The sequence below is a fragment of the Aythya marila genome (genome assembly GCF_965140915.1).
Source record: "Aythya marila genome assembly, chromosome: 17".
NCBI classification, from domain to species: Eukaryota; Metazoa; Chordata; class Aves; order Anseriformes; family Anatidae; genus Aythya; species Aythya marila.
Window position 1 is genome coordinate 2,207,899 of NC_139058.1, and position 24,459 is coordinate 2,232,357.

Consider the following 24,459-nt stretch of genomic DNA (forward strand, 5'->3'; position numbering starts at 1 on the left):
AGCCGTTTGGCCGTGGGATGTTTTGGAGCCGAGGCTCGGGCTCCCACCCAGCTCCACCTGCCCTCTGGCAGCAAAATAAAGCAATTCCCTCGCCCTCGGGCTCCTGGCCTTGGGCAGACTCCGGCCCCTCGGCTCTGGCACCGCAGGCGCTGGCTCAGCCTCAAATCGCGGCGTCGGGGCCGGCTTTGTGCAACACCTCCCTGCCTCGTGCCCACCAGGCTCTCTTGATGTTTCCTTCCAAATTAATGCTCCCGGAGGCTCCCACCTCTCAGGCGACTTCAAGTGTGCGAGGGGGGGACCGAAACAAACCCAAAAAAAAAGGAAAAAAAAAAAAAAAAAGGGCTTTCCTGTAACGTGATCTCAAGGCCAGCTCTGCGTTAGAAATCCCGGGGAGTGCCGGGCGCTGAGAAATCTGGAAGTTGAGCGCTGCCAACATCCCCTCGCGAGTGTCGCAACGGCTCCGGCCCCTTCCTTATTCTGAAAATAGCGGCGGATTCGAAGAAGTGGTTCCTCTCCAGCAGGTAAAAACGGCACCGGGGCAGCGAGCACCCCCGGGGTGGGGGGGGGGAAAAAATGCACGAAGGCAGCGAGGGTAAAGTGCCGGCTGTATTTGTCACTGCAGCTGTAGGAGCGCCAAACCAGCCTCATCCTCCTCCTGTAAGGCACTTTGGGGTGCGTGGCCCCTGCTGCGGGATTGGGGGGGCTCAGCCTGGACCCCCCCTGCCCGCGAGGGGCCCGTTGCATAGGTGGCCACAGCGGCATCCCCAGGGGCATGGGGGAAAGAAGAGAGCAGGGGGGGAGGCGAGGTAAAGAAGAAAAAGTGGGGAAATTCCCCTGGGATTTATGCTGGAAAGGCTTCCCTCACTGGAAGGGGGGGGATTTCTTTTTTTTTTTTTTTTTTTTTCCCTGTCAGTCTCCGCGTTAGTCCTCGGCTGTTTGCGTTGTTAATGGTGGAGCGGTGTTAGTGTTCACGTCTTAATTAACAAAGCTAACGGGGTAAGTAGTTCTCCGGCCAGTGCAGGGAGTGACTGCAGCTGGGCTAGGTTCTTTCTTTTTTTTTTTTTTTCCTTAAAAAAAAAAAAAAAAAAAAAAGGAGCGAGAAAAGCCAGTTTTTGCCTTATCTAAAATTAAGAACAAACTCCTCCAGCGGCTTTGCACGACCCGAAGCTCGGCTCCGGCAGCTCGGGGCTTGCTGGCAGCTTTGTGCAGCGGCAGCACATCCTGGGGCGGGAGGAAGTGGCTCTTCGTCGCCTGTGTGCAGCCCGAAGCAGCAACGTGTCAAAGAATTTATAATCCTCTTTTTTCCTTTTTTTTTTTTTTTTTTTTTTTTTTTGTTGTTGTTTGCTCCAACGACGCGGGTGCGACGCGAGACCCCCGGTTCCTTCTCTGGGCGCCGCGGTGCCGAGGGGAGGAGGGGACGGAGCCCGGCTGTGCAGTGCCCCCCGTGCCGGCCACGCAGCTGGGAATGCAGGCAGGAGCGGTGTGTGTAAACAGTAACGAGAAAGCTCTAATAATATCCAAAATAATAAAAAAAAAAAAAAAAAAAGGCCCTTTAACAGGCCGAAGAGAGGGAGCACACCCGTACTGGAGTGAAAAACGACTCCCTTCCTTGCGGAATTAAAAAAAAAAAAAATACCAATCCCTAACCAGAAGGAAGAAAATAGTTACATTCTCGCTGGGACTCCCGGAGGGGCTCCAGGCCTTCTTCTCCACCCAAAAAAGTGCGTCCCCGGGGCCCGTCAGAGCGGCGTGTACTGGTTGTCGATGGCACGCACGTGGCCCCGGCCCGGGGCTTCCACCTCGTAGTCCGACTCGCGGGGCCGGGCGCCGGGGGTCGCGGTCACCCCGCTGTGCCGCAGGCTCTGCGCCAGCTCCGCCGGCGGTGGCACCAGATGGAAAATCTGCTCCGGAGGGGGCTCGGCGGGGCCGCGGGGGCAGGAGGAGGAGGAGGAGGAGGTGGTGGTGGAGGTGGTGGTGGCGGGGGTCAGGCTGAATTCGGGGCTCCAGCCGGGGACGGGCAGCGGGACGGGGACGGCGGTGCCGGAGCCGGGAGCTGCGGATAGAAGGAGAGGCGGTGGCTGCTCGGGGGATGCTCCTGCCCCATCGCCCCGCAGCCCGCGCCAGGATGCGTCCTGTGGCCGTCGGTTTGGGGCAGCTTCTCCTTTCTCAGAAAGGGAAGCCGGGAGCTCAGGAGTCACCTTTCGGGGCACTGCACGGATGTTTCCGCTTCCCCCAAAAGATCCCAGCTGCGCCCATCACCTCGGGGACCCTCCCGAGTCCCCGCACCCCGTGGGGACCTCCCCATCCCCGTGCCCCAACCTTTGGCCCTGTCGTGCCCCTACCTGGCGGCTGGGGCAGGACGACGACGTAGCTGGAGAGCCGGACGTCGCAGGTGGCCCCGCACTCCAGCGGGATGGGGAAGCGGTGGAAGTGGTGCAGCATCTCCACGATGGAGGAGAAGCGCAGGTGCTGGACGCGGCACTGGCCCCGCTCCGTCAGCGACAGCCGCAGGTGCTGCGGGGAGGAGCACGGACCCGTTACCCTGCCACCGGCTCCCTTGCTGGAGGAGATGATGGGGGGGACACAGGGGTGTTTGGGGTGGAGGGGAGGGGGACAAACGGCCTTAGCATCCTGTGCTGCATCCCCAGCCCGTGGTGCCCGGCCCGCTGATGGGTTTTTTCCCCCCTAGGAGTGGGGATGGGGACACCAGCCAGCGATGGGACAGGATTCGCGCCCACCCACATGTGTGCAGCTCCCGAGGGGTCTCCGGTGGGATTTTTTTTTTTTTCCCTCCCCATCCCAGCCCCTCTCCCACCTGTACCTTTGCTCTGCCCTGGAAGTTGAAGGTGAGCACGTACTCGCCGCGGCGCGTCTCGCTCTGCCGCACCAGGAAGACGCCGTGGCCCTCCAGCCCCCCCAGCTGCACCAGCTGAGCCGCCTTCATGCGGGAGATGGGCCCGTGGAACCAGGGGCAGGAGGACAGGAACTGCTCCATCTTCGGCCCCGCTGCCTCCGCCGACCCCCCCGGCGTCGCCCCTGCCCGGACAGGGAGGCCGGTGCGGGGTGAGCACCCCGGGAACTGGGGACCCCTGCCCGGCCCCGCTCCGTCACCCTCATCCCTTCCCCTGTGGCTGCGTCCTCGCCAAGTGATTTGGGGCTAAGATTAACCTCAGCCAGCCCTGACAAGGCACAGGACCCCTCCCTGGTGTCCCCAGGCATCCCCCGGGCCTCACCTTGGCTGGGGGAGTCGGTGCTGGTGGTGGGGCTGGTGGCTGCAGGGTCGGGGTGCCGGCCCGCCAGGAGCTCGGGGTCGCCCGCGTCCGACCTGTCAGGGATGGGAGAAGCCAGGCTGAGCGCTGGGGACGGGTGGTTGGCACAGTGCTCGGGGACACGGAGCAGTTGTCCCCGTCCCCGGGGTCAGTAGGGCTCGGGGACCCCCGCCGGGTGCCTACCCCCTGTGCGCGCATTCCCGGATCTCGGCCGTCCAGGAGCTGAGCTGCTGCTCGTCCCCCGCCTCGAACAGCACATCGGTGGCGTTGGTCACCTGGGGGACACCAGAGAGGGACACGGGGACATTAGAGAGGGATCTGCAGCCCTATCCTACCCCCCCCCCCACAACCCACGCTTGGGGACCGGACAGAGCAGAGCATCCCCACCCTGCGCGCTGCGTCCCTGCCATCCCCGGCATGGAAGAGGAACCGAAATTTGGCACGGGAGCTTCCAGCAGCACGTGCGCCCCGAAGGGGTGGGGAAGGCTTCGGGGCCAGCTGTGGGGCCCCTCGATGGGGGCCGTACCTTGAGGACGAAGGTGTGGAGGTTGTCGGGCATCTCGAGGCGCGTGCACCTCCGCACCTCCTGGACGGCGGAGCAGGCGGTGTGCAGCTTCGGCTTGGAGCCCTGCGGAGAGGAGAGCGGCTGAGCTGTGCCCCCGTGCCCTGAAATGCTGCTCCAGGGAACGGGATCCAGCCTGCTGGGAGTCCCCTGAGTCATGGCAGCAGCTAGGAAATACCCCTCTCTGCAGGGAAACACCCTACGGGCAAGGAAATACCCCACCTGGCAAGGAAATACCCGGCACGGCTGCTGCTTCGAGGCTGGGGCGAGCCGTGCCAGAGCAGGGCACCCATGGGGGGCTGAGCAGCTCCCAGAGCAGGGACCCAGCCCAGCGGTGCCCTGAAGGAGAGGAAGGGACGGAGAAGGAGTTTCCCAGCACGTGCTGGAGAAATTGTGTGCACCAGCGAGGAAAACATGGCCTGGGTGGCGAGCAGGGTGGGTGCGGGGGGGTCTTTGGTGGTCCCCGCTGTGGTGCGGGGCCGGCCGGAGGGCGCGATGCCCCGGGCAGCCCCGCACCCCCCGGGGTGGCGTGCCGAGAGCTCCCTGCTGCCACCCGGCCAGTTTCGCTCTGACACAGGCACATGACAAAACGCTGAGCAGGCACTTCCATAAACTCTAATAATACCCCTCCCAGCAGCTTTCGGTTCCTCCGCCGCCAGGAGCGAGCTGCTGACCGTCTCCGTGCTGCGGCACCGGGGACCCCCACAGCCGGGGACCCCCACAAGTGGGGACCCCCGTGGTGGGGACGGAGAGAAGCCCTCCGCACCCTGTGTGCGGGGCTGACACTGGGAACAGCGCCGGGTCCCCCTCGTGCCACCCCTTGTGGGTGCAGCCAGCCCGGGGTGCGCAGCTCAGCGCTCTGGTTCCCCTGGGCTGGGCTCGCTGCCAGCTCTGCGTTACAAAAATTTTGGCTGGCCGTGATTCATGCGACAGCTTCAGCATCCCACGGGCTGAGTCTTCGCTCTCCCGTGCCAGGCACCGCCGTCCCCTCCGGTTCCCAGCTCCGGGCTGATCCCGGCTGACCCCACACATGGCCACTGACACGGGACCCATCCCTGAGCATGACGCCGGGCTGCGGGTGGCAGCCGGGGCCGTGCACGATGCTGCTGCACAGGGGAAGGGTCCGGGCCTTTGCTCTGAGCTCGCCCTGCTCCCACCACAGTGCTTTTACAAGGCCATTCCCCCGAGCGGGGCTGCAGCGAGCGCGGCGCCTGCGGGCACTGGAAATCTTGCCGGCGGCTGGGTTTGGCAGTGCTTTTTTTTTTTTTTTTGCCCCCCACTTCCTCCCTCTCTCAGTCTCACTCTCGACCAAGGACTCGGTGTACTTTGGGGCCGGAAACGCAGCGCGAGAAGGGCCAACCCTTATCAGCGCCAAGCTCCGCCGAAAGAAAGTTCTTAGAAGTCGCCCGCCGCGGCGCAGCGCCCTGCGAGGAGCCCGGGCTGCCGCAGCTGCACGCGCCCGCCCGCAATCAGTGTCGCTGCTGCGGGCTGGGGCAGTGCCACACCGCGTCCTGAGGGTCCCCTGGAGGGTCCTGAGCAGTGTCCCGCACAGACGGGGGGTGCTGAGGGCTTGCAGTGCCCACCGTGACCCCTTCCCCAAGCTGTGGGTGCCGGGGCTGTGACGGACAGCATGTCCCTGAGCTCGCCAGGTGGTGCCAGCGTGGCGTGGGCGTTATCGGCACACAGGGCCCGGCCGGCACCACCAGCACCGCGCTGCTCCTGCTTTCTTGGGAGCAGCAGAGGGGGAATTCCAGGAAAAGGGAGTTCGGCGAAGCCCTGGGCTCGGCTCCATCCCTCCCCGGGCCGAGCGCAGCCGGGGAGCGCGCACAAGGGAGAAGGAAATGATGCAGCACTGAGATACGGTGCCCGAAAGGCAGTCTGGCTTCGGAGAAGTGCCTACCGCAGGCACGGTGCCCCCGCCCCCCGAAACGGTGCACCTGACCGCAAGATGCCCTGCTCGATGGCGGCCCTACCGAGAAATCCTTTTCTCGGTAAGCAAAACTGCACACTCAACACTCCGCGTGCCCGCCTGGCGCCCACGGGCTCCTTCTCGGCAGAGAGGTGCCGCAGCATCCCCGTGGGTGCTCGGGGAGCTCGGGATGGCACGGGACAGGACGACGGCAGTGGATGGGACAGGACGGAGGGTGAATTCACCCCAAAGCTTCCCGTGGATGTGGGGGGAACCCCGGCACCTGGCTAAGCACCCCCTGAAATCACAGAGGGACACGGTGCCCGCGAAGCGCACGGCACCCGCTGTGCCACCACTGCGGTGTCCCCTGGTCCCTGCACCCCAAACCACCCCTCCTGAGCTGTCACCTCCAGTTTGTAGGGCAGAATCCATCCTGGCTCCCCAAATCCCCCTCTCCCTGCAAGGGCTGGCTCCCAGGAAGAGCAAATATTACCACAAGTGGGATTTTTCCCCCCCAAAACATCATCACCGCGCCCTCGGGCAGCCAGGTGGGCATGGCACCCACGCTGCCTGCAGCAGGGATTTTTGGGGGACGCCCCTCAGCAATCCCACTGCTCCTGCTGCTCCCAGCCCCGTTTCCAGCAGTGTCTGGCCATAGGGAGCCACGCTGCTGGGGACCAGGGGGTGGCAATGGGGACACCCGTCCCGCAGGCTGGGGACAGGGAGCCGCGCCAGCACTCAGCGCCTGATTAAAATTAGTGCTGGAGAGCGGCTTCCTTCCACCTGTGGTCTGCCGAGCCCTGCCCGGTTTTATTTTTGCTGTTTGCTCTCGCTGCTGATTATTTTCTAGTGTTTAAAAAACGCTGAGTGAATCCAGCTGGGCCGGGGAACGCGGCGAAGGGGAAGGCGCCGAGGGCGCAACCCTGCTCCCGGCGTCCCACGGAGCCCCTGGGCTGTGCTGCGCCCCACGTCCCCGCGCCGGGGACCTTTTTGGTGGATTTCTTAGAAAACCAGCCCCGAGTTTCCACCCTTCTCCAGCCCAGGGTGGGAGGGGGGTGCACGGGGAGGGTTCCCACGGGCGGCACCCGCGGCCACCGGGCACCTGGCTGGGAGAAAGCGGTGCCGGCGCGGGGCGGCGGCGGTGCCAGCAGCGCCGGCTGAAGGTCAGGCCAAGGTCACAGCTGCGCCCCGGCGTTGCAGGCGCCGAGCGGAGCTGCTGCGCTTCCGCCTCGCCAATCCCCGCAGCTCCTTCTCCTCTGACTTTCTTCTCCACCCGTGCGCCCGTGCCTGCAACAACCTGGCCGTCCCCACCAGCTGAAAGCCGCCCGCGGGGGCGCGGGGGCTGCAGCGAGCAGCGGGCGAGCTTTGGCTGCCCCGGGGAAAGAGGAAGGCAGCTCGAGCTTTCCAAGAACGAGAGTGAAATCGCAGCACCCGCTATCGACCGGCAGCGGGGTGCTGGCACACGTCGGCCACCCCGTGCCCCGGCAGCCTCCGCTCGGCTGATTTCTGTGGGGTCCCCAAAACGTGGCCACCACCACCCGGTGCTGCTGTGGCTTGCGGGGCTTTTTTTGCAAAAAGTGGGCAGGGGGAGCTGCAGCCAGCACTGCCCTTATCGTCAGCTGTGCTTCCCATGAGGGATTTGGCCAGAACCCAGAGCCCAGCGTGCCAGGCAGTGGTGGCAGGGGGCTGACAGTGGTGGCAGGGGGATGGCAGCGGTGGCACGGCGATGACAGCGGTGAAGGCAGCGAAACCTCAGGGGGCTGTGCCACAAGGTGGGCACCGGTGAGATTTGGCCCTTCTGGGAAACCCTGGAGCTCAGCGTGTGCCCTTACGCCAGGACAAAGACCTCAGCTGGCACGGCTCGGCCCCACCGGGGTCCCTGTAGGGCTGATGGACGGACAGACGGACGGACAGACGGACGGACGGGCCACTGAGATTTGCAGCAGCGCGGGCGCTGGGTTATGCCAGCCCCAAAACCACTTCCTGCGCTCGCAGCCCCGAGGGAGTTTTCTTAAATTTCCCAGGGGCACAGTGGCACGCTGCCACGGCCCCAGCCCCAAACTGGGGGACGTCCCCGTTGTCCCCACACGGGGCAGAGAGCCAGCTGGGGAGGGGGCAACAGGGGACGTGCTGGTGGGCTCGGGGGGTCTGTCGGGCTCAATCCTTGTGGGTTTGCACCACGGCTAATCCCACAGCTCATCCCAGGGGATTTTGCACCATGGTTAATCCCAGAGCTCATCCTGGGGACTTTGCACCACGGCTAATCCCAGCACACACCCTGGGGGATTTCGCCTCGCAGATAATCCCAGCTCTTGTCCTTGGCAGTCTGCACCAGGGTTAATCCCGGCGCTTGTGCCCGGGGATTTTTCACCATCGATAATCCCGGCACGTGGCCTCGGGGTTTTCCACCCTGCTTAATCCCAGCGCTCATCCTGGGGGACCGGCAGCACCGCTAATCCCAGCGTTGGTCCTCCAGCAGCTGGTCACAGCCTTTCCATCCATCCCTGGCATTTCCCGGCAGCCTTTCCCCCCCCGACCACAACTTCTCCCTGCGTTTGCTGAGCCCTGATCCTCCGACCCTCCTCTCTTCCTTTAATTCTTCTTCTCCTGCTGCCTCTTCCTCTCCTGCCCCATTTCCTCCCCCACTTACAGAGGGATTTCCCACACGGGGCATCGCTTCCCTCACCCCGTTTTTGGGCCATTTTCCTGCACGTTCCCCCCTCCCCGTGTCTCCTGCACCCCCCATGCCCTCTGCCAGGCTCAGAGCTTGCAGGGGGCACTGGGGGTGGGCGCGCGGGCTGGCACACGGGCACGTGGAGGTTGTTCACTCTGAAACCTACTGACATCAGCACCGGGCATCTTCCTGGGGGGTTTTACATGGGACCTAAGAGCTTTCCTGCTTTTATTGAACAGAGCAAGGTGATCACTGCTGTGATGGGGGAACTCAGGACCCCCCAGGCCTCATCACCTCCCTCTGGCATCACCCAAAAGACCCCTCTCTGACCCCACAGCTCCAACTCCAACCCCCGGCCAGCGTCCTCAATCTGGCAAGACCAGCAGGGAAAACAAATTTCCCAGGGAGAAACCCCAGCTCCGCGCGTCCCCGCAGCCCGCAGTGGCACGGTGGGGACGGGGCCGTCCCCGAGGGGACGGGGCCGGGCGGCTACAAGGGGCCCCGTTGTGCCGGCTGCCTCGGGGGCACAAAGCCCCTTCTGTTCCCATCACAAGCAGCGTTGGTGCGAGGTGCTCCCGGCAAACACAGCCCCATGGCACCCCACGGCACGGCGATTTCACAGCCAGAAGAAAATGGGGTGAGGTGAGACACCCCCAACAAAACGCCCAGCGCTGCGTCCAACCCCACCGGGAGGGACGCGGGGGGCCGGCTGGATCCCCCCGCCCTGTCCTCGGGGCTGACTGGCGCCCTTTGTGCATTGATAAGGACGTCAATAAATAAGGCAGAGGCTGGCCTGCTTCGCAGGCAGGGCATGAACGAGTAAATATTCCCTCCTGAAAGCCCTGAAAACCGCACGCGCTTTCGCTGCCGCCGGCGCTGAATGTCGCCCATTCAGCCTCGGCACCGTTTGGGGGGATCGGGGAAGAGCCCGGGGTGGGATGCTCGGCTCCGGCCAAACCCAAAATCCTGGGATGGCCGAATGCAAAGCCCTGGGATGGCCAAAACCAGAGCCACGGCAGCACCTCCGTGCACGACGCAGCCCTGGAGGTGGACCAGGGATGCTCGGCCGGTGGGGACGGCGCAAAGCAGGGCTGATGCGGGGCGCACGAAGATGCTCAGGGCCCTTCACCAGCAGCTGGATGAGCTCGGACCCCCCCGACCATGAGAATTGGGGGGGCCGAGTGGCCGTGCTCCGAGCCAGCCCGGCCACATCAAGCGCCCTGCCCTCCTCCAGAGCAGCGTTTTGGAGAAGCGGGGCTATAAACAGGATCTTGAAACAGACGGCGCTTGCCAGCCGCTCGATTTTTTTTTTATTTTAAGCCAAACTCGCTTCCAGCGTGGGCTGCTTTAATAATTTCCTGGAATAAATAAAGAGCTCGGAAAGTAAACAAGGTGGCCGCACGCGGGCGGGAGCCGGCCGCAGCCGGGGCTGAGTCACCCCTGGAGCTGCCGCCAGGGCCGGGGGGCCAGGGTCCCGTTGGGGGGGTCGCTGCGTGTCCCCGTGTCCTGCTGTCACCCCTTATCCTTGCGCTGGGGACCCCAGGGATGCGCCCAGCGGTCGTGATCCCGTGGGTCTGGCAGCTTGGCTGGGCTGCTCCCACCTCTCCCCCATCCAGGCTGTGAGGAAAGCCCCAGGGGTACAAAATTGGGCACGAGGGGGTGCAGGTAGGGCACGAGGTGGCCCCGTGGGTGCGCAAGAGCCGACGGCACGTCCCCAGGTGCTGCTGTGCCTGCTCCTCATCCACTCCCGCTGCCCTTCGGCAGCACGAGCTGGGCTTGGCAGTGCCCTGGAGAACTGTGAGAGCATCCCGAGCCCCGGTGGGAGAGCGTAAATCCCCCGAGGGTATTTCGGTTCCCCCTGCCCGGTGCTGCTGCGTTTTTGGCCATCTCCTCGCCGTGCCGGAGCTGCCGGGTGGGAGCGGGCTGCGGCCCCCCCTGCCGCCCCGAGGGCTCCTTCCAGCCCCTGCGCCGCCTGCGCAGCCTCTCATAAATATTTACCTTTGAAAGAAGCAGCACTCAGCCTCGACACAACCACATCCTGGACCATCAAAAAAAAAAAAAAAAAAAAGGCAGAAAGAAAGAAAAAGGAAAAAAAAAAAAAAAAAAGAGAGATACAGCCACCCAAAAAAAACACCGACGGGCATCTCACAGCTGCTGCCAGGGCTGAGCGGGTCCCACGCCTGCCGGGACCCTGAGCTTGCACACGAGGGAAAAGCAGCGAGGTTTGGGCGCTTTCCCAGTCCTTTTCCTTGTAATTCTGTTTTTATCTCAATTTTTTGCTCATTTCTTGGCTTGCACGTGGTGCTTTCCTACCCAAGCAGCTTTAGAGCATCCCACAAGGCAGACGTCCCCGTCCCCATCCCCGAGCAGCAGATCGCTGCCGCGAGCAGAAGGACCACAGCGGTGGGGCAAAACCCATCTCGATTTCGAGGAATTGGGTTAAAAAGAAAGGAAATCCTCCCATCTCCTCTCCGAGCCAGGCCAACCAGCCCCAGAGCCGGGGGAAGAGGCAGGTTGGGGCTCCCCATCCTGCGTCCTTCCCGGCACACAGCAGCCGAGCCCCAGCAGGCTCCATCCCAGCAACACGGTTTCCAAAATAAGAAACTCTGCTCTTCAGCAATTAACGCCGGGGCTGTGGTTACGTTGCTAAAAGTGTTTTTTCCGTGCATGACCAAGGATGGAAAAAGTTGTGGTTAATAAATGACAAATAACCTTTTGTCTCATCACCCTCCCCCCCTCCCACCCACCCACCCACCCACCCCCCCCCTTCCACGGCCGCATGCCCTCACCCTGAAATACGAGAGAGAAAAAAAAAAAAAGAAAAAAAAAAAAGAAAAAGCTCAAAAGCTCAAAAGCTCGCCGCCGAAATCTCAAGAAGCCCAAGCTACGCCCAGCCCCGAGCGCCTTCGAAGAACAGCGGCGAGGGGACGCGCTGCTGCTGCCGCCCTGCTCCCGGGGAAAGTCTGCAACGGGGGGGGGACGCACGGCTCCCGGCTGGGAGGGGAAGGGAGCAGCCCTGCCAGCACGGGGTTATTCGAGGGTTTTGTTGCAAAGAGAGAGAAAAATGAGGCACGAGATCCTGGGAGGTCACCAAATGGGATCCTGCTGGGCTGCGGGGTGCTTTTCCCTAGGCCAGGGTGGTGACGGGCACTGAGGTGCCTCCATCCCCACGGGGGCACCTCCATCCCCATGGGGGCACCTCCATCCCCATGGGGGCATCTCCAGCCCCACGGGGGCTCCTCCATCCCTACGGGGGCTCCTCCATCCCCACCGAGGTGCCTCCATCCCCAACACCCTGCTCAGGTTTTGCTTCTTTCGTGCGCAGCCCCGTGGGAGCTCACACCGGGGAGGGAAACACCTCGCGTGGAGGAGCTCGGGGACGCAGCTGGCAGGCGGGTGGCCGGGGCTCTGCGCGAGGTGACGGGGCCATCCGCACTTCCAACTTGGCTTTGAGAGCACGATTTGTCATCGCTCCGGCGGTCACTTCTAAAAGTAACCTCATTTTGGCTCCGAAGCCATGGCTGGAAACGCGCTGCGTGGTGAAGGAAGGGGTTTGCTCCAGTCCCCTCCCGGGGCAGAGCTGTGAGCGCAGCCGGCGTGGCCGTGCCAGGGCTTCCCACAACCTCTCCAGCCCCTGCTTTGGGAACAGGGAACGGTGTCACCGGGCTGTCCCCACGCGTGCCACATTGGCCCCAACCCTGCCAGTGTCAGACGGGAGCCACCCGGACCGGGACCTGCTGGCTCAGGGGATCGCAGTTCTCAGAAACGAGTTTCAGGTGAAAGGAAGGGGAAAAGGCAAAAAAAAAAAAAAAAAAAAGAAAAAGAAGAAAAAAAAAAAAAAAAAGGAAGTCAGAGCAGTCTCGCACTGAGCAGAGATAAAAATACTGCTCCTCCCGCGGCCACGGCGAGGACGTAAGAGCCGTGACACAGGCACCGCAGCCTGCGCCCGAAAATCTTCCCAGCTCATCTCGCAGCGCAATCACTTACGGGATGTGATGGATTTCATTAAAACGCCATAAAGAGACCGGCGCAAATGAAAATCCCATTTCCCTTCCCCTTCCTGTAGGAACATCTGGTCAACATAAACGGCTCGGGACATTTCCGTTGCAAATCCCAATTTTCATGGGGTTTAGGGCTCGGCCGTAAAACATGTGCGCGGGGCTCGGCAGATGAGCGGGGCAGCCCCAAACCCAGCGAGCTCTGACCCTGCAGCGGGGCAGCCCAGGGCAGAAACGCTTCCTTTGAGCTTTCCAGAGCTACCAAACCCCTACAATTACGAGTACGCACGGCGGGGTAAAGCAGAAAGCCCTCAGTGCCTCCACGGAAGGCGAGCACAACCTTCATATTAGACATCAGAGAGCCCAAAGGGGCATCGTGCCAGGCCCATTCCCGGGGACTCTCGGGTTCTCCCAAGCAGTAAAAGGAGATTAAGGCCCTTCAAAGCGCCCTGCTCCGTTTGATGCCGGGCACGTTATGGGATTAGGCTCACGGGCTTCTTGGGAGAGCTGAAAACGAAGCCGAGGGCTTGGCGGGCACGGGGGGCACACGCGCGGGGCCACCCTCGCCTCCTCGCCCCGTGGACCTGGAAAATGATCAAATAGGTGGGAACTCGGCTGGATGCTGCCAAGCCGGGAGGCTGAGCTGAATTTCAACGTGTGTTGTGTTGTTTAAAGGGTAAAGGGGCAGGGAAGGAGGAGGCTGGCCCCGTGCAGGGCAGCGGCAAAGCCCCGCAGGGCTGGAGGGAGCCCAAGGCGGCAGCGAGAGCTGGGAAACGAGGGGGCTGCCCCCAGCCCTCCCCCGGGGGACTTTTGGTTATTTCCAAGGAAAAAAAAAAATCACAAAGCTCTTCTGTTTGTCCTGGCCAGGGCTTTGCCTCCTTGGGGTGATGGTGCTGAGCTCTCCCCAGGGGTTCCCCAACCCGCACCTTGGGGTCTCGCCCTGCCCAACGCCCGGCTTGGCTCCAGCCCGCGCAATAACGGGGCCGGGGGGGGGGGCTGGGAAGCTGCCTGCAGCCCTCCTGCTGCAGAGGAGGCGAGGAGCTGGCCCCCGGCCAGTTCATTAGAAAGGAAGGACCCGCCCTGAGGATATTTTCACAGGAACCCCATTTACTGCTGAGATTTGTGAAACCCGGGCGAGGAGCGGCCCTGGCGTGGGGGCGGCGCAACGGGACGGGAAACCTACACATGGGGGGGGGACCCGGCCCTATCCCCCTGGGACGGGCAGCCACCAGCTGGTTGGGAACTGCCAGGAGGAAGGGTGCAGGGCACATGAAATGCTCGGCTGTGAACGCCTCTTGTGGGCTGGGGTCATCCCTGCTGCTCCCCGTCTCCTCTCCCATCGCTCTCCTCCTTAAAGGTGGCCAGGGGCTGCTGCACCACCAGGTGGGATTTCGAGTGCATCACCACATCCTCCAGGGGCAGGGGGCACGGCAGGTCCCCTCCCCGTGCCCTCGTATTCATCTCTTCAGGCTTTGCCCCTTTTCATCCGCCCAAGCCCCCAGGGCACCTCTGGGCAGGGGTCACCATGGATGAGGAGGAGCAAAGCTGGCAGCAGCTCCCCAAATAGCTCCAACACCAACACCCGTGTTGGGCATGCCAGGGTGGCACCCATGGGTGCTGCCTAGCCTCACAGAGCCCCGGAGCGATGCTACCCACAGCCACACCTCCCTTACAGCCGGGGACGTGCGCTGCCAAGGGGACAAACACACAATCCTGAACCCCCGTGGAGCAAAACCAGGGTGGTGGAGGCAGGGAGAGGCGCTGCCCCTGCCTCCAGCACCGAGCAGGGTGCTGGGGCTCAGCCTCAGCCCCAGCCGAGCTCCTGCACAGCCTCCCCGTGGGACCGAAAGCAGCGGTTGCCGCTCCGCACGTGACGCCGAGCTGTGAAAAGCGAAAGCGGCGGTGGCAGCACGGGGCTGGCACAGGGACCTTTGCTCCTCGGCTCCCAGCTGGGCTGCTTTTTACTTTCAGACCTAGACATTCGCAGGTTTTTCAACTCTGCTGCTCTCCCTGCAGGTGTTTTGGGGCTGTTGGGCAGAAAGGGCAGGGATTCAGCCCGCTGCGGGGAGCCGCCGGGCGCCGGCTCCTCCATGCCAGGCTTCCTTGCTCCAGAGCACAAATTGCTCAAAGTGAAGTGAGCACAAAAAAAAAAAAAAAAAAAAAAAGGAAAAACCAACAAACCACAGACGAAAAAGCCCAGCCCGTTCCGTCTACGTAAGACCCGCCATGTGGAGGAACTGGCTTTTTAAAGATTAAAAGCCACGGCTGTCCCCCCCCGGCTGCCGTGCGGCTGTCACGCAGATCCGGCACCGCCGGCGCTCCCGCTGCGCTCAGCACCCCGCAGCTCCCCCAGGATCCCAGGCTCTGGCTGCGGAAATGCTTACAAAAATAAAACCGAGCTCCCTGCGGATCCCACAGGAACCGAGGAGGGCTCAGAGCCCATTTTGTGCTCCCTTTCTTTTCCTTTCCCAATTTTCCCCAGAGGCTCCGGGTGCTGAAGCCGCAGCACCGCGGGGACAGGCACCGCGTGAATTTGGGGTTCGTGAGACCCGGTTCCAACCCTGGTGACATCCACCTTGTGGGAACGGGTCCATGAGGATGGGGACAAGTGGTGGTTGCAGGCGAGGACACCAGCCCCCTTCCCCAGCTCTGCTTCCAGCTGGAAAAGCGAGGTTTGGGGCCCCGGAGGAGAAAAACCCAAAAGGTTTTGTGACCGCTGGCGGTAATTTGTGCTCGCGTTGCCCTTGCCATGGGGTCGTGGGGATCTTCTGCCCTCTGAACACCCTGAGGGAAGCCCCAGGCAGGATGATACAGCCAAAACCTGAGTGGGGACGAGGCGAGGGAGCCTTACCTTGGGTGGGTCGAAGAGCTCCAGGACGTACTCCTCGCTGTCGGGCGTCCCCGCTCTGCGCAGCACCAGGCGGCAGCGCTGCCAGCGCGTCCCGCTGTCCAGCGAGCTCTCGTCCAGCAGCCCGTACTTCAGCAACCCCTCCTTGCGCACCTCGGGGGGCTGCTCCCGCGACAGCCCCCAGGGCAGAATGCGCTTGCTCAGTCCCGGCTTCAGAGCAGCCTCCGCTGCCTCCCCGTCGGCCTCCGCCGGGAGGGCATCCGAGGAGCGGCGTCGGAAGAGGCTGCGCCAGCTCCGGCGCAGCTGGCTGAGGGAGAAGGGTCTCCGCGCCGGCCCCGCCAGCTCCTCCGAGCTCCACGACTTGCGCAGCCCCGTGGGGGCCGCCTCGGGAGCTCGGACGGGCTGCTCGGGGCGAGCGGCCAGCTCCGCTTCGGTTTTGGTGGCCACCGTGCCCAGGGAGGCGTCCGTGTGCCGCCGCTGCGTCTCCCGGTAATCCCGCGCCGGGCCGGCGGGCAGGATGCGGAGCTGGCTCATGGCGAAGCCCTCCTTCACCTCGTTGCAGAAGTACTGCTGGAAGAGGTCGGTGAAGTGCACCGAGAAGTTCTCGGCGGCCAGCAGGTCATGGTGGGGGTGCTCGGTGGCGAAGCGCAGGTAGTGGCGCGCCAGCTCCTTGGCGGTGCTGATGGCGTGCAGCTCGCAGAACTCATGCCAGCCCCGGGGATGCGCTGGCGTGCCGGCCGGCAGAGCGTGCCCATTCATTGCCGTGGCTCCAGCGAGGCGGCCGCGCTGCAAGACAGAGCACACAGCAGGGCCATCAGGGCGGTCCCCAAACGGATCCAACCCCGACACCTCCCCTGTGGTCACCGCTCCCCGTTTATCCCCCCCCCCGGGGTTCGCCGCGTGCAGCACGGCCCCGGTGACCGGCGCGGCTGCCCAAGCGAGACGCCGTGACAGCTCCCAGCCTGCCGGTGCCAAAGCCGGCTCGCCGAGCGTGGCCGTGCCTCAGTTTCCCCAACCCGGCCGGCACGGGGCGTCTGCGCGGCTTCCTGCCCACGCAGCTGCCTGCAGCTCCCCGCGGGACTCGCGGCCCGGCCGTATCCGCTCTGGTTCTGCCAAGGCTTAACAGCGCTGATGGGTTTCCCTCCAGGGACCTATTTCAGCTGAGCTGATAAAAAAAAATGCCGGAGGGGGGGAGGTAGGGGGAGTAGGAGGGGGGGGGAGGAAAGGAAATAAATGGCTGCTGAAATCCAGGGAGGGAGCTGCCTCGCCTGGCGTTCACCTGGAGACGTGGCCGCGCTGCCGGCATGGCAGGGGGGTGAGCGAATGCCTCCCCGGGGGGACGCTCGGATGGGGTGAAGGGGTCTGTCTGTCTGTCCGCAGGTGCCAGGGGTGAGCTGTGCCCCCCCGTGTCCCTGCCACGTCCCCTGGTCCTGCACAGAGCGGCACGGCTGCTCTTCACTCCGTGCTTAACCCCTTTCAGCAAGTGGAAACGTGCTTTAGGATCAGCCGGGACCCCAGCTGGAAACGCCGCGCAGCTCCCTGGGCTTGCCAAGGAACCCCAAAACGCACACATCCCCCTCCACGTGGCTTGGGACGTTTGGCTTTTCCTTCCACGGCCACATCCAGATGCTGTAGGCACCCCAAGGCCCCGCCCTGTGGCCATGGCACTGCTTGGGGTGGCTGCAGGGCTCCAGCAGAATCATACTGTGCATGTCAACCCGGTGGCACCGCTCTGCCCGCTTCGGGGACCGTTTTGGGCCACCAAGAGTCGTGAAGCCGCCCCGGCGAGCCCTTCAGTGGAGCTCCCCGGCGCTGTTTACCCCCGTACCTTGTGCTGGCACGCAGCATTTATCGGGGCCGTGCATTCTGCTCAGGCAGGAAACATCCTCCAGCCCGCCCGCATCCTGCCGGGACGGGGCAGGACGGGCTCGGCGGCCTCCCTGCCACGCAGCAGCGCCCGAGCTGCTAGAAGGGGAGGAAAAGTGATTGCATTTCTCGGGGCGGGGTGGGAGGAAAAAAATTAAATTAAAATAAAATAAAAGAAAAGAAAAAAATACAAAACACAAGGGGCCGGGAGGAAGCGAGCGGGGAGATTTGGACAGCAGCAGCGCGGCGGATCTGGTTTGCAGACGGGGAGGCGATAACGCCGCGCTGCGCTGGGAACGCGAGCCTCTATCTCTGCCGACCCGCCGGGCTTCCTAGTACGTCCTCAGAAGTTTCTAGGCGAGGGGAGATGTTATCAGCCCCCGGCCAGCCCTGGCTTCTCAGAAGAGCCACGCGGGGCCGGCGGCGCTGCCGGGCGTGCGCCTGCCCGCGGCCGAGCCGAGGCGAGCCCCCCGGCGGGGCCCCCGCGCGGGGCCGTCTATCAGCACCGCCAGCCTGCCCGTGACTCAGCACCCTCCGCCTGCGCTCCTGCTTCCTCCGGCACCCCGGGGATCGCCGGCACCACTCGGCCGGCCGCGGCGCCCAGGCACCGAGGGAATCCGGGGAGCCCCCGGGGGACAGCGCCTGCAGGCGGCCGGGATGCTGCTACGGGAAGGTGGAAACCTCTCTGGTTTTCACGCTCCGATTTGGGGAGAGGTTTGCTCCGGGAACGCCGGGCTTCGCCCGCGCCACGTGGTGGGAAGAAGCCCGAGGCCGTTTCCAGCAGTGACGGGTGTTTTCCAGCCGGGACCACGATGGGAAAAGCAGCCCCGGCGGCTTCCTCCTGCTCGTGACACCGCCTGCATCCCCACCCAGCGGGGACGGATGAGGATGGATGCTCTGCTTCGACCCAGCTCCAAGGGTGTTTTTTTTTTTTTTTTTTTTTTTTTTGGCATCGTGGCATTTTGACACTCGTGCCCTGCGGGTCACCACCGAGCCAAAGCTGCGACAGCTACCTGCTTTCCTTTGCACTGGATGGGGAATCCTGCACAATATCGGCGTGCGGTGACCCAAGGCGCCCACCCAGAGCTGCTGGAAGGGCTCGGCGCTGTTCGGGTGGCTTTGGGGCGCAGGGACAGGAGCGCCCAGCACCATCTCTCGAGGAACAGGGGGACAGGATGGGATGGGACGGGGCGAGGCGTGACGGGACGGGACGGGGCAGACCGGCCGCGGGCGCGCTTTGATGCAGGCTGCAGCAACAAGCCCGAGCCTGCGCCGGGATCCGGCCCTGCAGCTGCGCCGCCGCTGGCGCTCCCGGGAGATTTTAATTAAAACGCTTCCACCACCAGCCCCATTGCCCAACCCGAAGAGTGTCGCGGTGGGTCCCGGCCCCCGAGGCAGCGGGAGGGCCGGATCCGGCACAAGGATGCACATTCCTTCACGGTACCAAAAGGATCAGTGCGTGCACGTTACTCCACGGCACCACGCAGCAGCACGGGGCAGTTTTGGGGCCGGCAGGCCTCACCAAAAGCAGGCAAGCCCAGCAAGGCTGCAGGATCCGGCCCCATCGTGAACCAGCCCCAAGCCATGGGGCAGCAGGCAGCGTTTTGGCAAATTGGGTGCCTGCAGGAAAAGTGTTTTTCCGGAGTGAAGCCCACACCGCCTTGCCCCGTGCCGGGCAGCGCAGCAATCCGAAAATGAAAGCAGCCCCTCGCCGCCGGCGTCCGAGCCAGGGGAACGCGAGCCAGCAGCCTCAATAGGAAATTTGATTTGTGCAGGGCTCACCCCGAAACAACCGTCCCCAGACCAGAGGAAAAGCTCTGCATTTTTAGCCCGGGCAGCCTCCCTTTCGGAGCCTGTTCCAAACTCACCCTAAGGGGCGATTTTCCGGAGGGGCTGGGTAACGGCCCGGCCGGCCCCGCAGCTCCTCGCTTCCCGAGTCCCCGAAATGCCCGGTTCCCACAATGCCGCGAGCGGGGACATTGTTCCTTCCCAGGATGTCCTCCATGAAAAGAGCTATTCTGAGCCAGGCAGCAGCCTTTTCTTGGCACGGCCCCGCAGCCCGCTCGCGGGGCGGCTGTAAAAAGGCCGGCTTACAATGAACGGCACTTTTCTGTGCCGCTGCATCCGGCTGGGGGGCTCGGGGGGTGCGGGTCCTGGGCTTGCAAGGGCCAGGAGGCACGGGGCATCTCTCCAGCAAGGCTTGGGCTCTGTCCCACCCCTGCGTCCCGTTACTGGGTGGCAGCTGGATGCGACCCCAGGCGAAGAGCACAGCTGGGTGCAGCTGTTTGGGGACGGCACTGAAACGCTGACGCTTTGCAGCCCGGGACGAAGCGGGGCTGGGGCAGGGGGAGAGGTGGGGACGGGCCCTGGATGCAGCCCCCTGGTGTGGGAAGAGGGGGACGGAGGAGATAAGGGAGGAGAGCACCCCCACGTCCCCCCCCAGGGCCTCCTCCGAGCTGGGTCATGACACACCGTGTCCTTTGGCTGGGCGCAGCCATGGGAAGCAGCCCTGGCTCCGCGCTCACATCCACCCCATGCAGTTTTATTGCTGCCTTTCAACTCGAGTTCAGCCGAGCCTCTGCTCCCTCCCACCTGCTTCAGCAGTGGTTAAACGCTGCCCAGTTACCCCGGCGTGGGACGGAAAGTCCCAGCAGCACGACCCAAGTGACTCCACGGGAAGAGACGAGGACTTCAGGGCCCCCAGCCACTCCCCAAAAACGGGCACTCCCACACACAGGGTCACCATAACGTGGCCGAGGACTCTTGGAACAGCTCAACCACAGCAGAAAGAGCTCCAGGCCTGGCACTCGCACCCCTCTGCCCAGCAGCACCCATGGCTGTGCCCTGCCTGTCCCAGCACCGAACCCACGCTGCTGCCACGGACACCCAGGGGTGGCAGCGAGCACAGCCCCAGAGGACAATTCCCCCCCTGGGGCTGGAAACGTAGCTCGGGAAGGGATGAGAACCCTACTGGGATCATTGCCCCGTGGTGTTGGGGATTCCCAGGGGTCTGGCAGAGGCTGATGGTGCAACACCACAGCCCCGAGCAGCTCCACGCTGTCCCTGAGTGCCCCCGCTGCTGTGCCTTAACGCGTGGTCCTGCCCGGGCGGCACAGCACTGCCCCACCACGTTGTAGCACTTTAAAGCTGGGGGAAATCCAGTGATTTGGCTTCCCCGATCACCCCCATGGACAGCCGGGATGGAGACGTCCCAGCTACCACCCAGCTGGGGCCAAACACAAGCTCCAGGCTCGCTTGGCCCTCAGGAAAACACCGGGCAGGACCCGTGCGCCCATCACCGCGGTGCCTGGCGCTCCGCGGCGGCTCCCACCCGGCCCTGCTGCGGCTGCTCCCTGCGGGCTGCCCTCCCGACGTGCTTCGTGTCGCTGTGTTAAATGCATCGCTGCCACGGAGGCGTGGGAGACGCAGCTGCAGGCTCTCCCCCTCCGTGCCGCGGCGGTGCCGGGGCTGGATCAGGCCCTTCCTCCTCGCCGAGCCGCAGTGGCGCTGGCAGCACCACAAACCCTGCCGGCGCGCAGCTCTTGCACTTTCGCTTCGTCTCACTTGCTGGGATTTGTCCAAACGGCTTCGCCGTGCCCCGGTGCCTCAGCGGAGAGCCCCCACGGGCCCCCCCAAGCAGCCAAGGAGGGGGGAGGCGAGAGGTTTGCCCCCCCGGCAGAGGCAGCGAAGCCCCTCGAAAGCCTCACAAGCCTCTCCGGGGCAATATGTGGTGGAGGCAGAGCCACCACCCCGTGGGCTCCAGCGAAACCAAAAGGGATCTTTACAGGCACAATAAAGATATAAAAGAAAAGGAGATAAAAAAAAAAAAAAAAAAAAAGACAGTACTCAAGGTAGGGGGGGGACACACAAAGACAAAGTCCTCCTTGCACCACAAACGAGTTAAAAAAAAAGAAATCAGAGGCGCTGATCTAGTCCCAAACAAGTCAAAGCGAAAGCTGCCAGTAATTTCACAGGCCTTTAAAACCCCGGCCCGCAGCCTGCCAGCACAGCCCGACGGCACACGGGACACGCGGGCGGCGTGAGGTCCCCGCACCGACCACCTCTTCCTCCAGCTGCTTTCACTACCTAAAGCGCAGCAACCCGAAAAGTCCCCCGGGGCCGCCAGCCCACAGGGTTCCAGCACATCTTGAAGCAATTTGCAACAACAAATGTCGAAATCGCAGCTCAACAACTCGCCCCGGTTTCCTTGACAGTAAATCCCAGCCCGGGGAAGCGGCGACCACGTTGCTCCCAGCGGGTCGGGGCTCTCCGCGGGTGACCCCGCTTGGCGCGAGCGGCGCTCGGCACGCCGGCAGGGCACGGGGAGGCCGGCAGGATGCTGCCTGCCGGGGCATTGGCCTCGTGCTCATGGCCCCCCTTGTGCCTGCCAAGCCAGGCAGTGCCCACGAGCCAACAAAGTCCACGGGGAGCAGAAAGCCAGAGCAGCTTGGCAGGCTCGGGGCTGGCAACTCCGCTCGGCACCCGCAGCGGCCAAGGGGGCAGAGGACGAGGGGGCAGTGGGGGGGGCAGGTAGGGCACAGCCCTCCTGCAACACCCACAGGGTCCTGCGCCCTCTCCAAGGGGCCACCCAGGGGTGCTGAAGGGCTCTGGGGAGGTGCAGGGGTGGGTGGGTGCGTGCTGCACCCATGGGGCAGGGTAGGGGGCCGGGATGGGGACCCCAAAGTGCTGCATGGAACCCCAAAAAAAGGGGGACCCAGGGAGTAAAGGCGTGCTGGGAGGAAGGGGCCCCCAGGTTATGGGGGTGGGGAGGAGAAAGCGGGTCCAGGGGGTGCCAGAGGTTGGGGAGCAGGGGGGAAAGGGGCAAAGGGGGAAGGGGCGCGGAGCGATCGCGTCCCCGCGGGGGCGAAGCGGGGGCAGAAGCTCCGCACCCGGGGGCACGGCGGGGCTCCCCCCTCCCTCTCCCTTCCCTTCCCTCCCCGCCGCCACTTTCGCTTTGCAGCCGCCGCTTCCCAACCCCGGCCCCGCCGTTACCTGCAGGAGAAGGCGTCCGGGGGCCGCTCGCCCATGGCGGAGCGCAGCGGAGCGCCGGGCCCGGGGCGCACCGGGGAACGGGGACCACGGGGCTGAGCTGGACGGGACGGACCGGGGACAGAGCGGGGCTGGACGGGGCGCACGGCACGGCTCGGCACGGCTCGGCACGGCTCGGCTCAGGCAGGAAACCGGGGCAGGCGGCTCCGCATTTCCGCCGTGCGGAGCCGCGGCGGCGCGGGGCGCGGACCCCGGCCCCGGGCGTTATGTAAACGGAGCGGCCGAGGGCGGAGGCTGCGCGGGGGCGGAGCGGGAGCGGAGCGGAGAGGAGAGGAGCGGGTGCCGCAACCGGAGCCGGAGCCGGAGCCGGGTCCCCGGCGCCCCGCACCGGTCGTTCCGCGGGTGCGCCCCGCTCCGGAGCTTTTATCTTATCGCCTGCGCGCCCGCGGAGCAGCCGGGACAAACAGCAGGCTGAGCTCTTCTGGTTTCCAAGGGGCCGCCACGGGTTGGGGTTGGGGTTTTTTGGGGGGTTGAGGGAGTTCTTGGTGTCTCCGGGGGGTGTTTGGGGGCTCGGGGTGGTGAGGGAAAATGGGGCTCGGTTCCGCAGCCGGGACATGAGGGTCTCTGCGGGGTGGCGGTGGGTGAGCTGCGGTCTCAAAGCCTGGTTTTCATAATTTTCCTCTGCTTTTAGCCAAGGAAATTGTCTCGGAGCAAAAAGGAAGGAGCAAGGCCAGCCGCTGTGCCCCACCACGGGTGACAAATGGCTCTGTCCCTCTGGTCCTGAGCAGGGGGTGCCCAGCCCCGAGCAGGGGTGAGGACTGGGGTGGGTGCCCATGGGGCCAGCTCTGGCCACCCCAGGGCTGTCCTGGTGGTGTCCCGCTGCCACCCTGCCCCAGGGGAAGAGGGTCGGCACGGTGGGCCTGCGGCTGCCCACCCCGTGGCATGGGAAACGGGAGGACGATCAACCTTCACCGCACCTTTTTCCAGGAAAAGGCTGGCGTGTGGTCTGTACCGTCACGTCTGGCCCACCGACATCTCCCACCCGTGTCACCGCCTGTCCTGAGGGCTCCTCCGGGGCCTCGTCCTCCCGTGCCACGCGCAAGGGGCAGCAGCATGGGGCTGGATGAGCCCTCCCAGACCCCCGGACCCCCGCGCAGGGCGCACCAGAGCCGCCGCAGAGCAGCCCAGGGGCTCACCCAGCATGACAAACCGGGGAAACCCAAGGACGTGGCAGCCGGGGATTTATAGATGCCACTGGGTTGATATGTGGGTGTCGGGAAGGCGGGGACTGCAGGGAGCTCAGCACCACTGCCGCCCGCACGGAGCGGGCCGAGGCATGTGGGGCTGCTGGGGAGCAGGCGTTGGTGTGCCGGCACAGCGGGGCCGTCCCCTGAGGTGCTTTAAAACACTCGCTCGCCCCTTTCATGCCCAGTCTGGGCAAAAAGCCTCAATGGGAAACCCACCCTGTGCTGGGGTGGGACAGCAGGATGTGGGTGCTGTGCCCTGTGCTGGCCCCGTAACCCCCTCCAGCCCCCCGGACCCCCAGATGGGGCAGAGCTCTGCTGCAGGGCTGCAACCCCACGGTCCCCTTTGGCATCGCCTGCTGCGGGGTCCAGAAAAACGCCACTTGCAAGTGGCCAGGAGTGGCCGAAGTGCAGAGATCTTACCTTAAAAGCTGCTTTTTAAGTCCTCCTGCCGATGCCTCGTGCATGCTTGCACCTTCTGGCTGGGTTTTTGAGCACAGACGAGCGGGCAGCGGAGCCCGGCTCCTGCCCTCCTTCCTCCTGCCCCTCCAGCCCCAGCCCGGAGCTTTGCAGTTTTCTCGGTGATCTCCAGCTCTTTCAAAAGCACCCTCTCGGTGTTCTCAGCCCCTACGGCTCACGATTTCTCTTTTGTTTTGCTTCCTGTACGGATTTTTTTGCAGTCCCCGACTACTAATTCACTCCCACTGACTTCTGCTTTTTCTGTTTGTCTGTGCTGAGCTGCGCAGATGCCCTGGTGCAGGCACACGCCGCCGCTTCCCTTCTGCTGAGCGCTGGGCTCAGCTTTTAACTATTGCAGCTTTCCCCTCCTGCAGAAGCCTTTGCCAGCGTCCAAACATCCTCCCCACTTCTCTTTAACTCCCTCGCTCTCACCCACTTCGTTTTTGGGATGTGCCCAATGCTTTAAGAAGGCACATCTGCATTTCCCAGGGTGAGGTGTGACGGTGACCTCTGCCCCTCCGGGCTGAGATGAGGTCCCCCCTCTGCCTGGAGGCGATTTGGGGGGTGACAGCTGGAAATGGGGGGCTGCTGGGTGCGCTGGCTGAGCCCCCCAAAAAAAAACTCGAGGCTGGTTTTTGCCT

The 24,459-nt window shown here is 64.0% G+C and overlaps 1 protein-coding gene across 5 annotated transcripts; it reads right to left on the reverse strand.

Annotated features, from left to right (window-relative positions):
* Nucleotides 1–1,329: 1,329 nt before the first annotated feature.
* Nucleotides 1,330–24,390, reverse strand: SH2B3 (SH2B adaptor protein 3). Of its 5 annotated transcripts, none has more exons than XR_014318703.1 (9): nucleotides 22,119–22,253; nucleotides 15,264–16,046; nucleotides 3,796–3,897; nucleotides 3,453–3,544; nucleotides 3,234–3,325; nucleotides 2,822–3,036; nucleotides 2,343–2,514; nucleotides 1,669–2,053; nucleotides 1,330–1,459 (listed from the first exon to the last, which is right to left on the reverse strand). XR_014318703.1 is itself a non-coding variant. In XM_082774325.1 (8 exons), the coding sequence occupies exons 2-8, from the start codon at nucleotides 16,017–16,019 to the stop codon at nucleotides 1,740–1,742; spliced, it is 1,743 nt and encodes a 580-aa protein (XP_082630451.1). In that variant the 5' UTR covers nucleotides 16,020–16,046; nucleotides 23,783–24,390; the 3' UTR covers nucleotides 1,593–1,739. The 5 variants fall into 5 exon arrangements, 3 of the variants coding, with proteins under 3 accessions (XP_082630451.1, XP_082630450.1, XP_082630452.1); XR_014318704.1 differs by having other exon boundaries at nucleotides 1,366–1,507; XM_082774325.1 differs by lacking the exons at nucleotides 1,330–1,459; nucleotides 22,119–22,253 and adding an exon at nucleotides 23,783–24,390 and having other exon boundaries at nucleotides 1,593–2,053.
* Nucleotides 24,391–24,459: the final 69 nt, after the last annotated feature.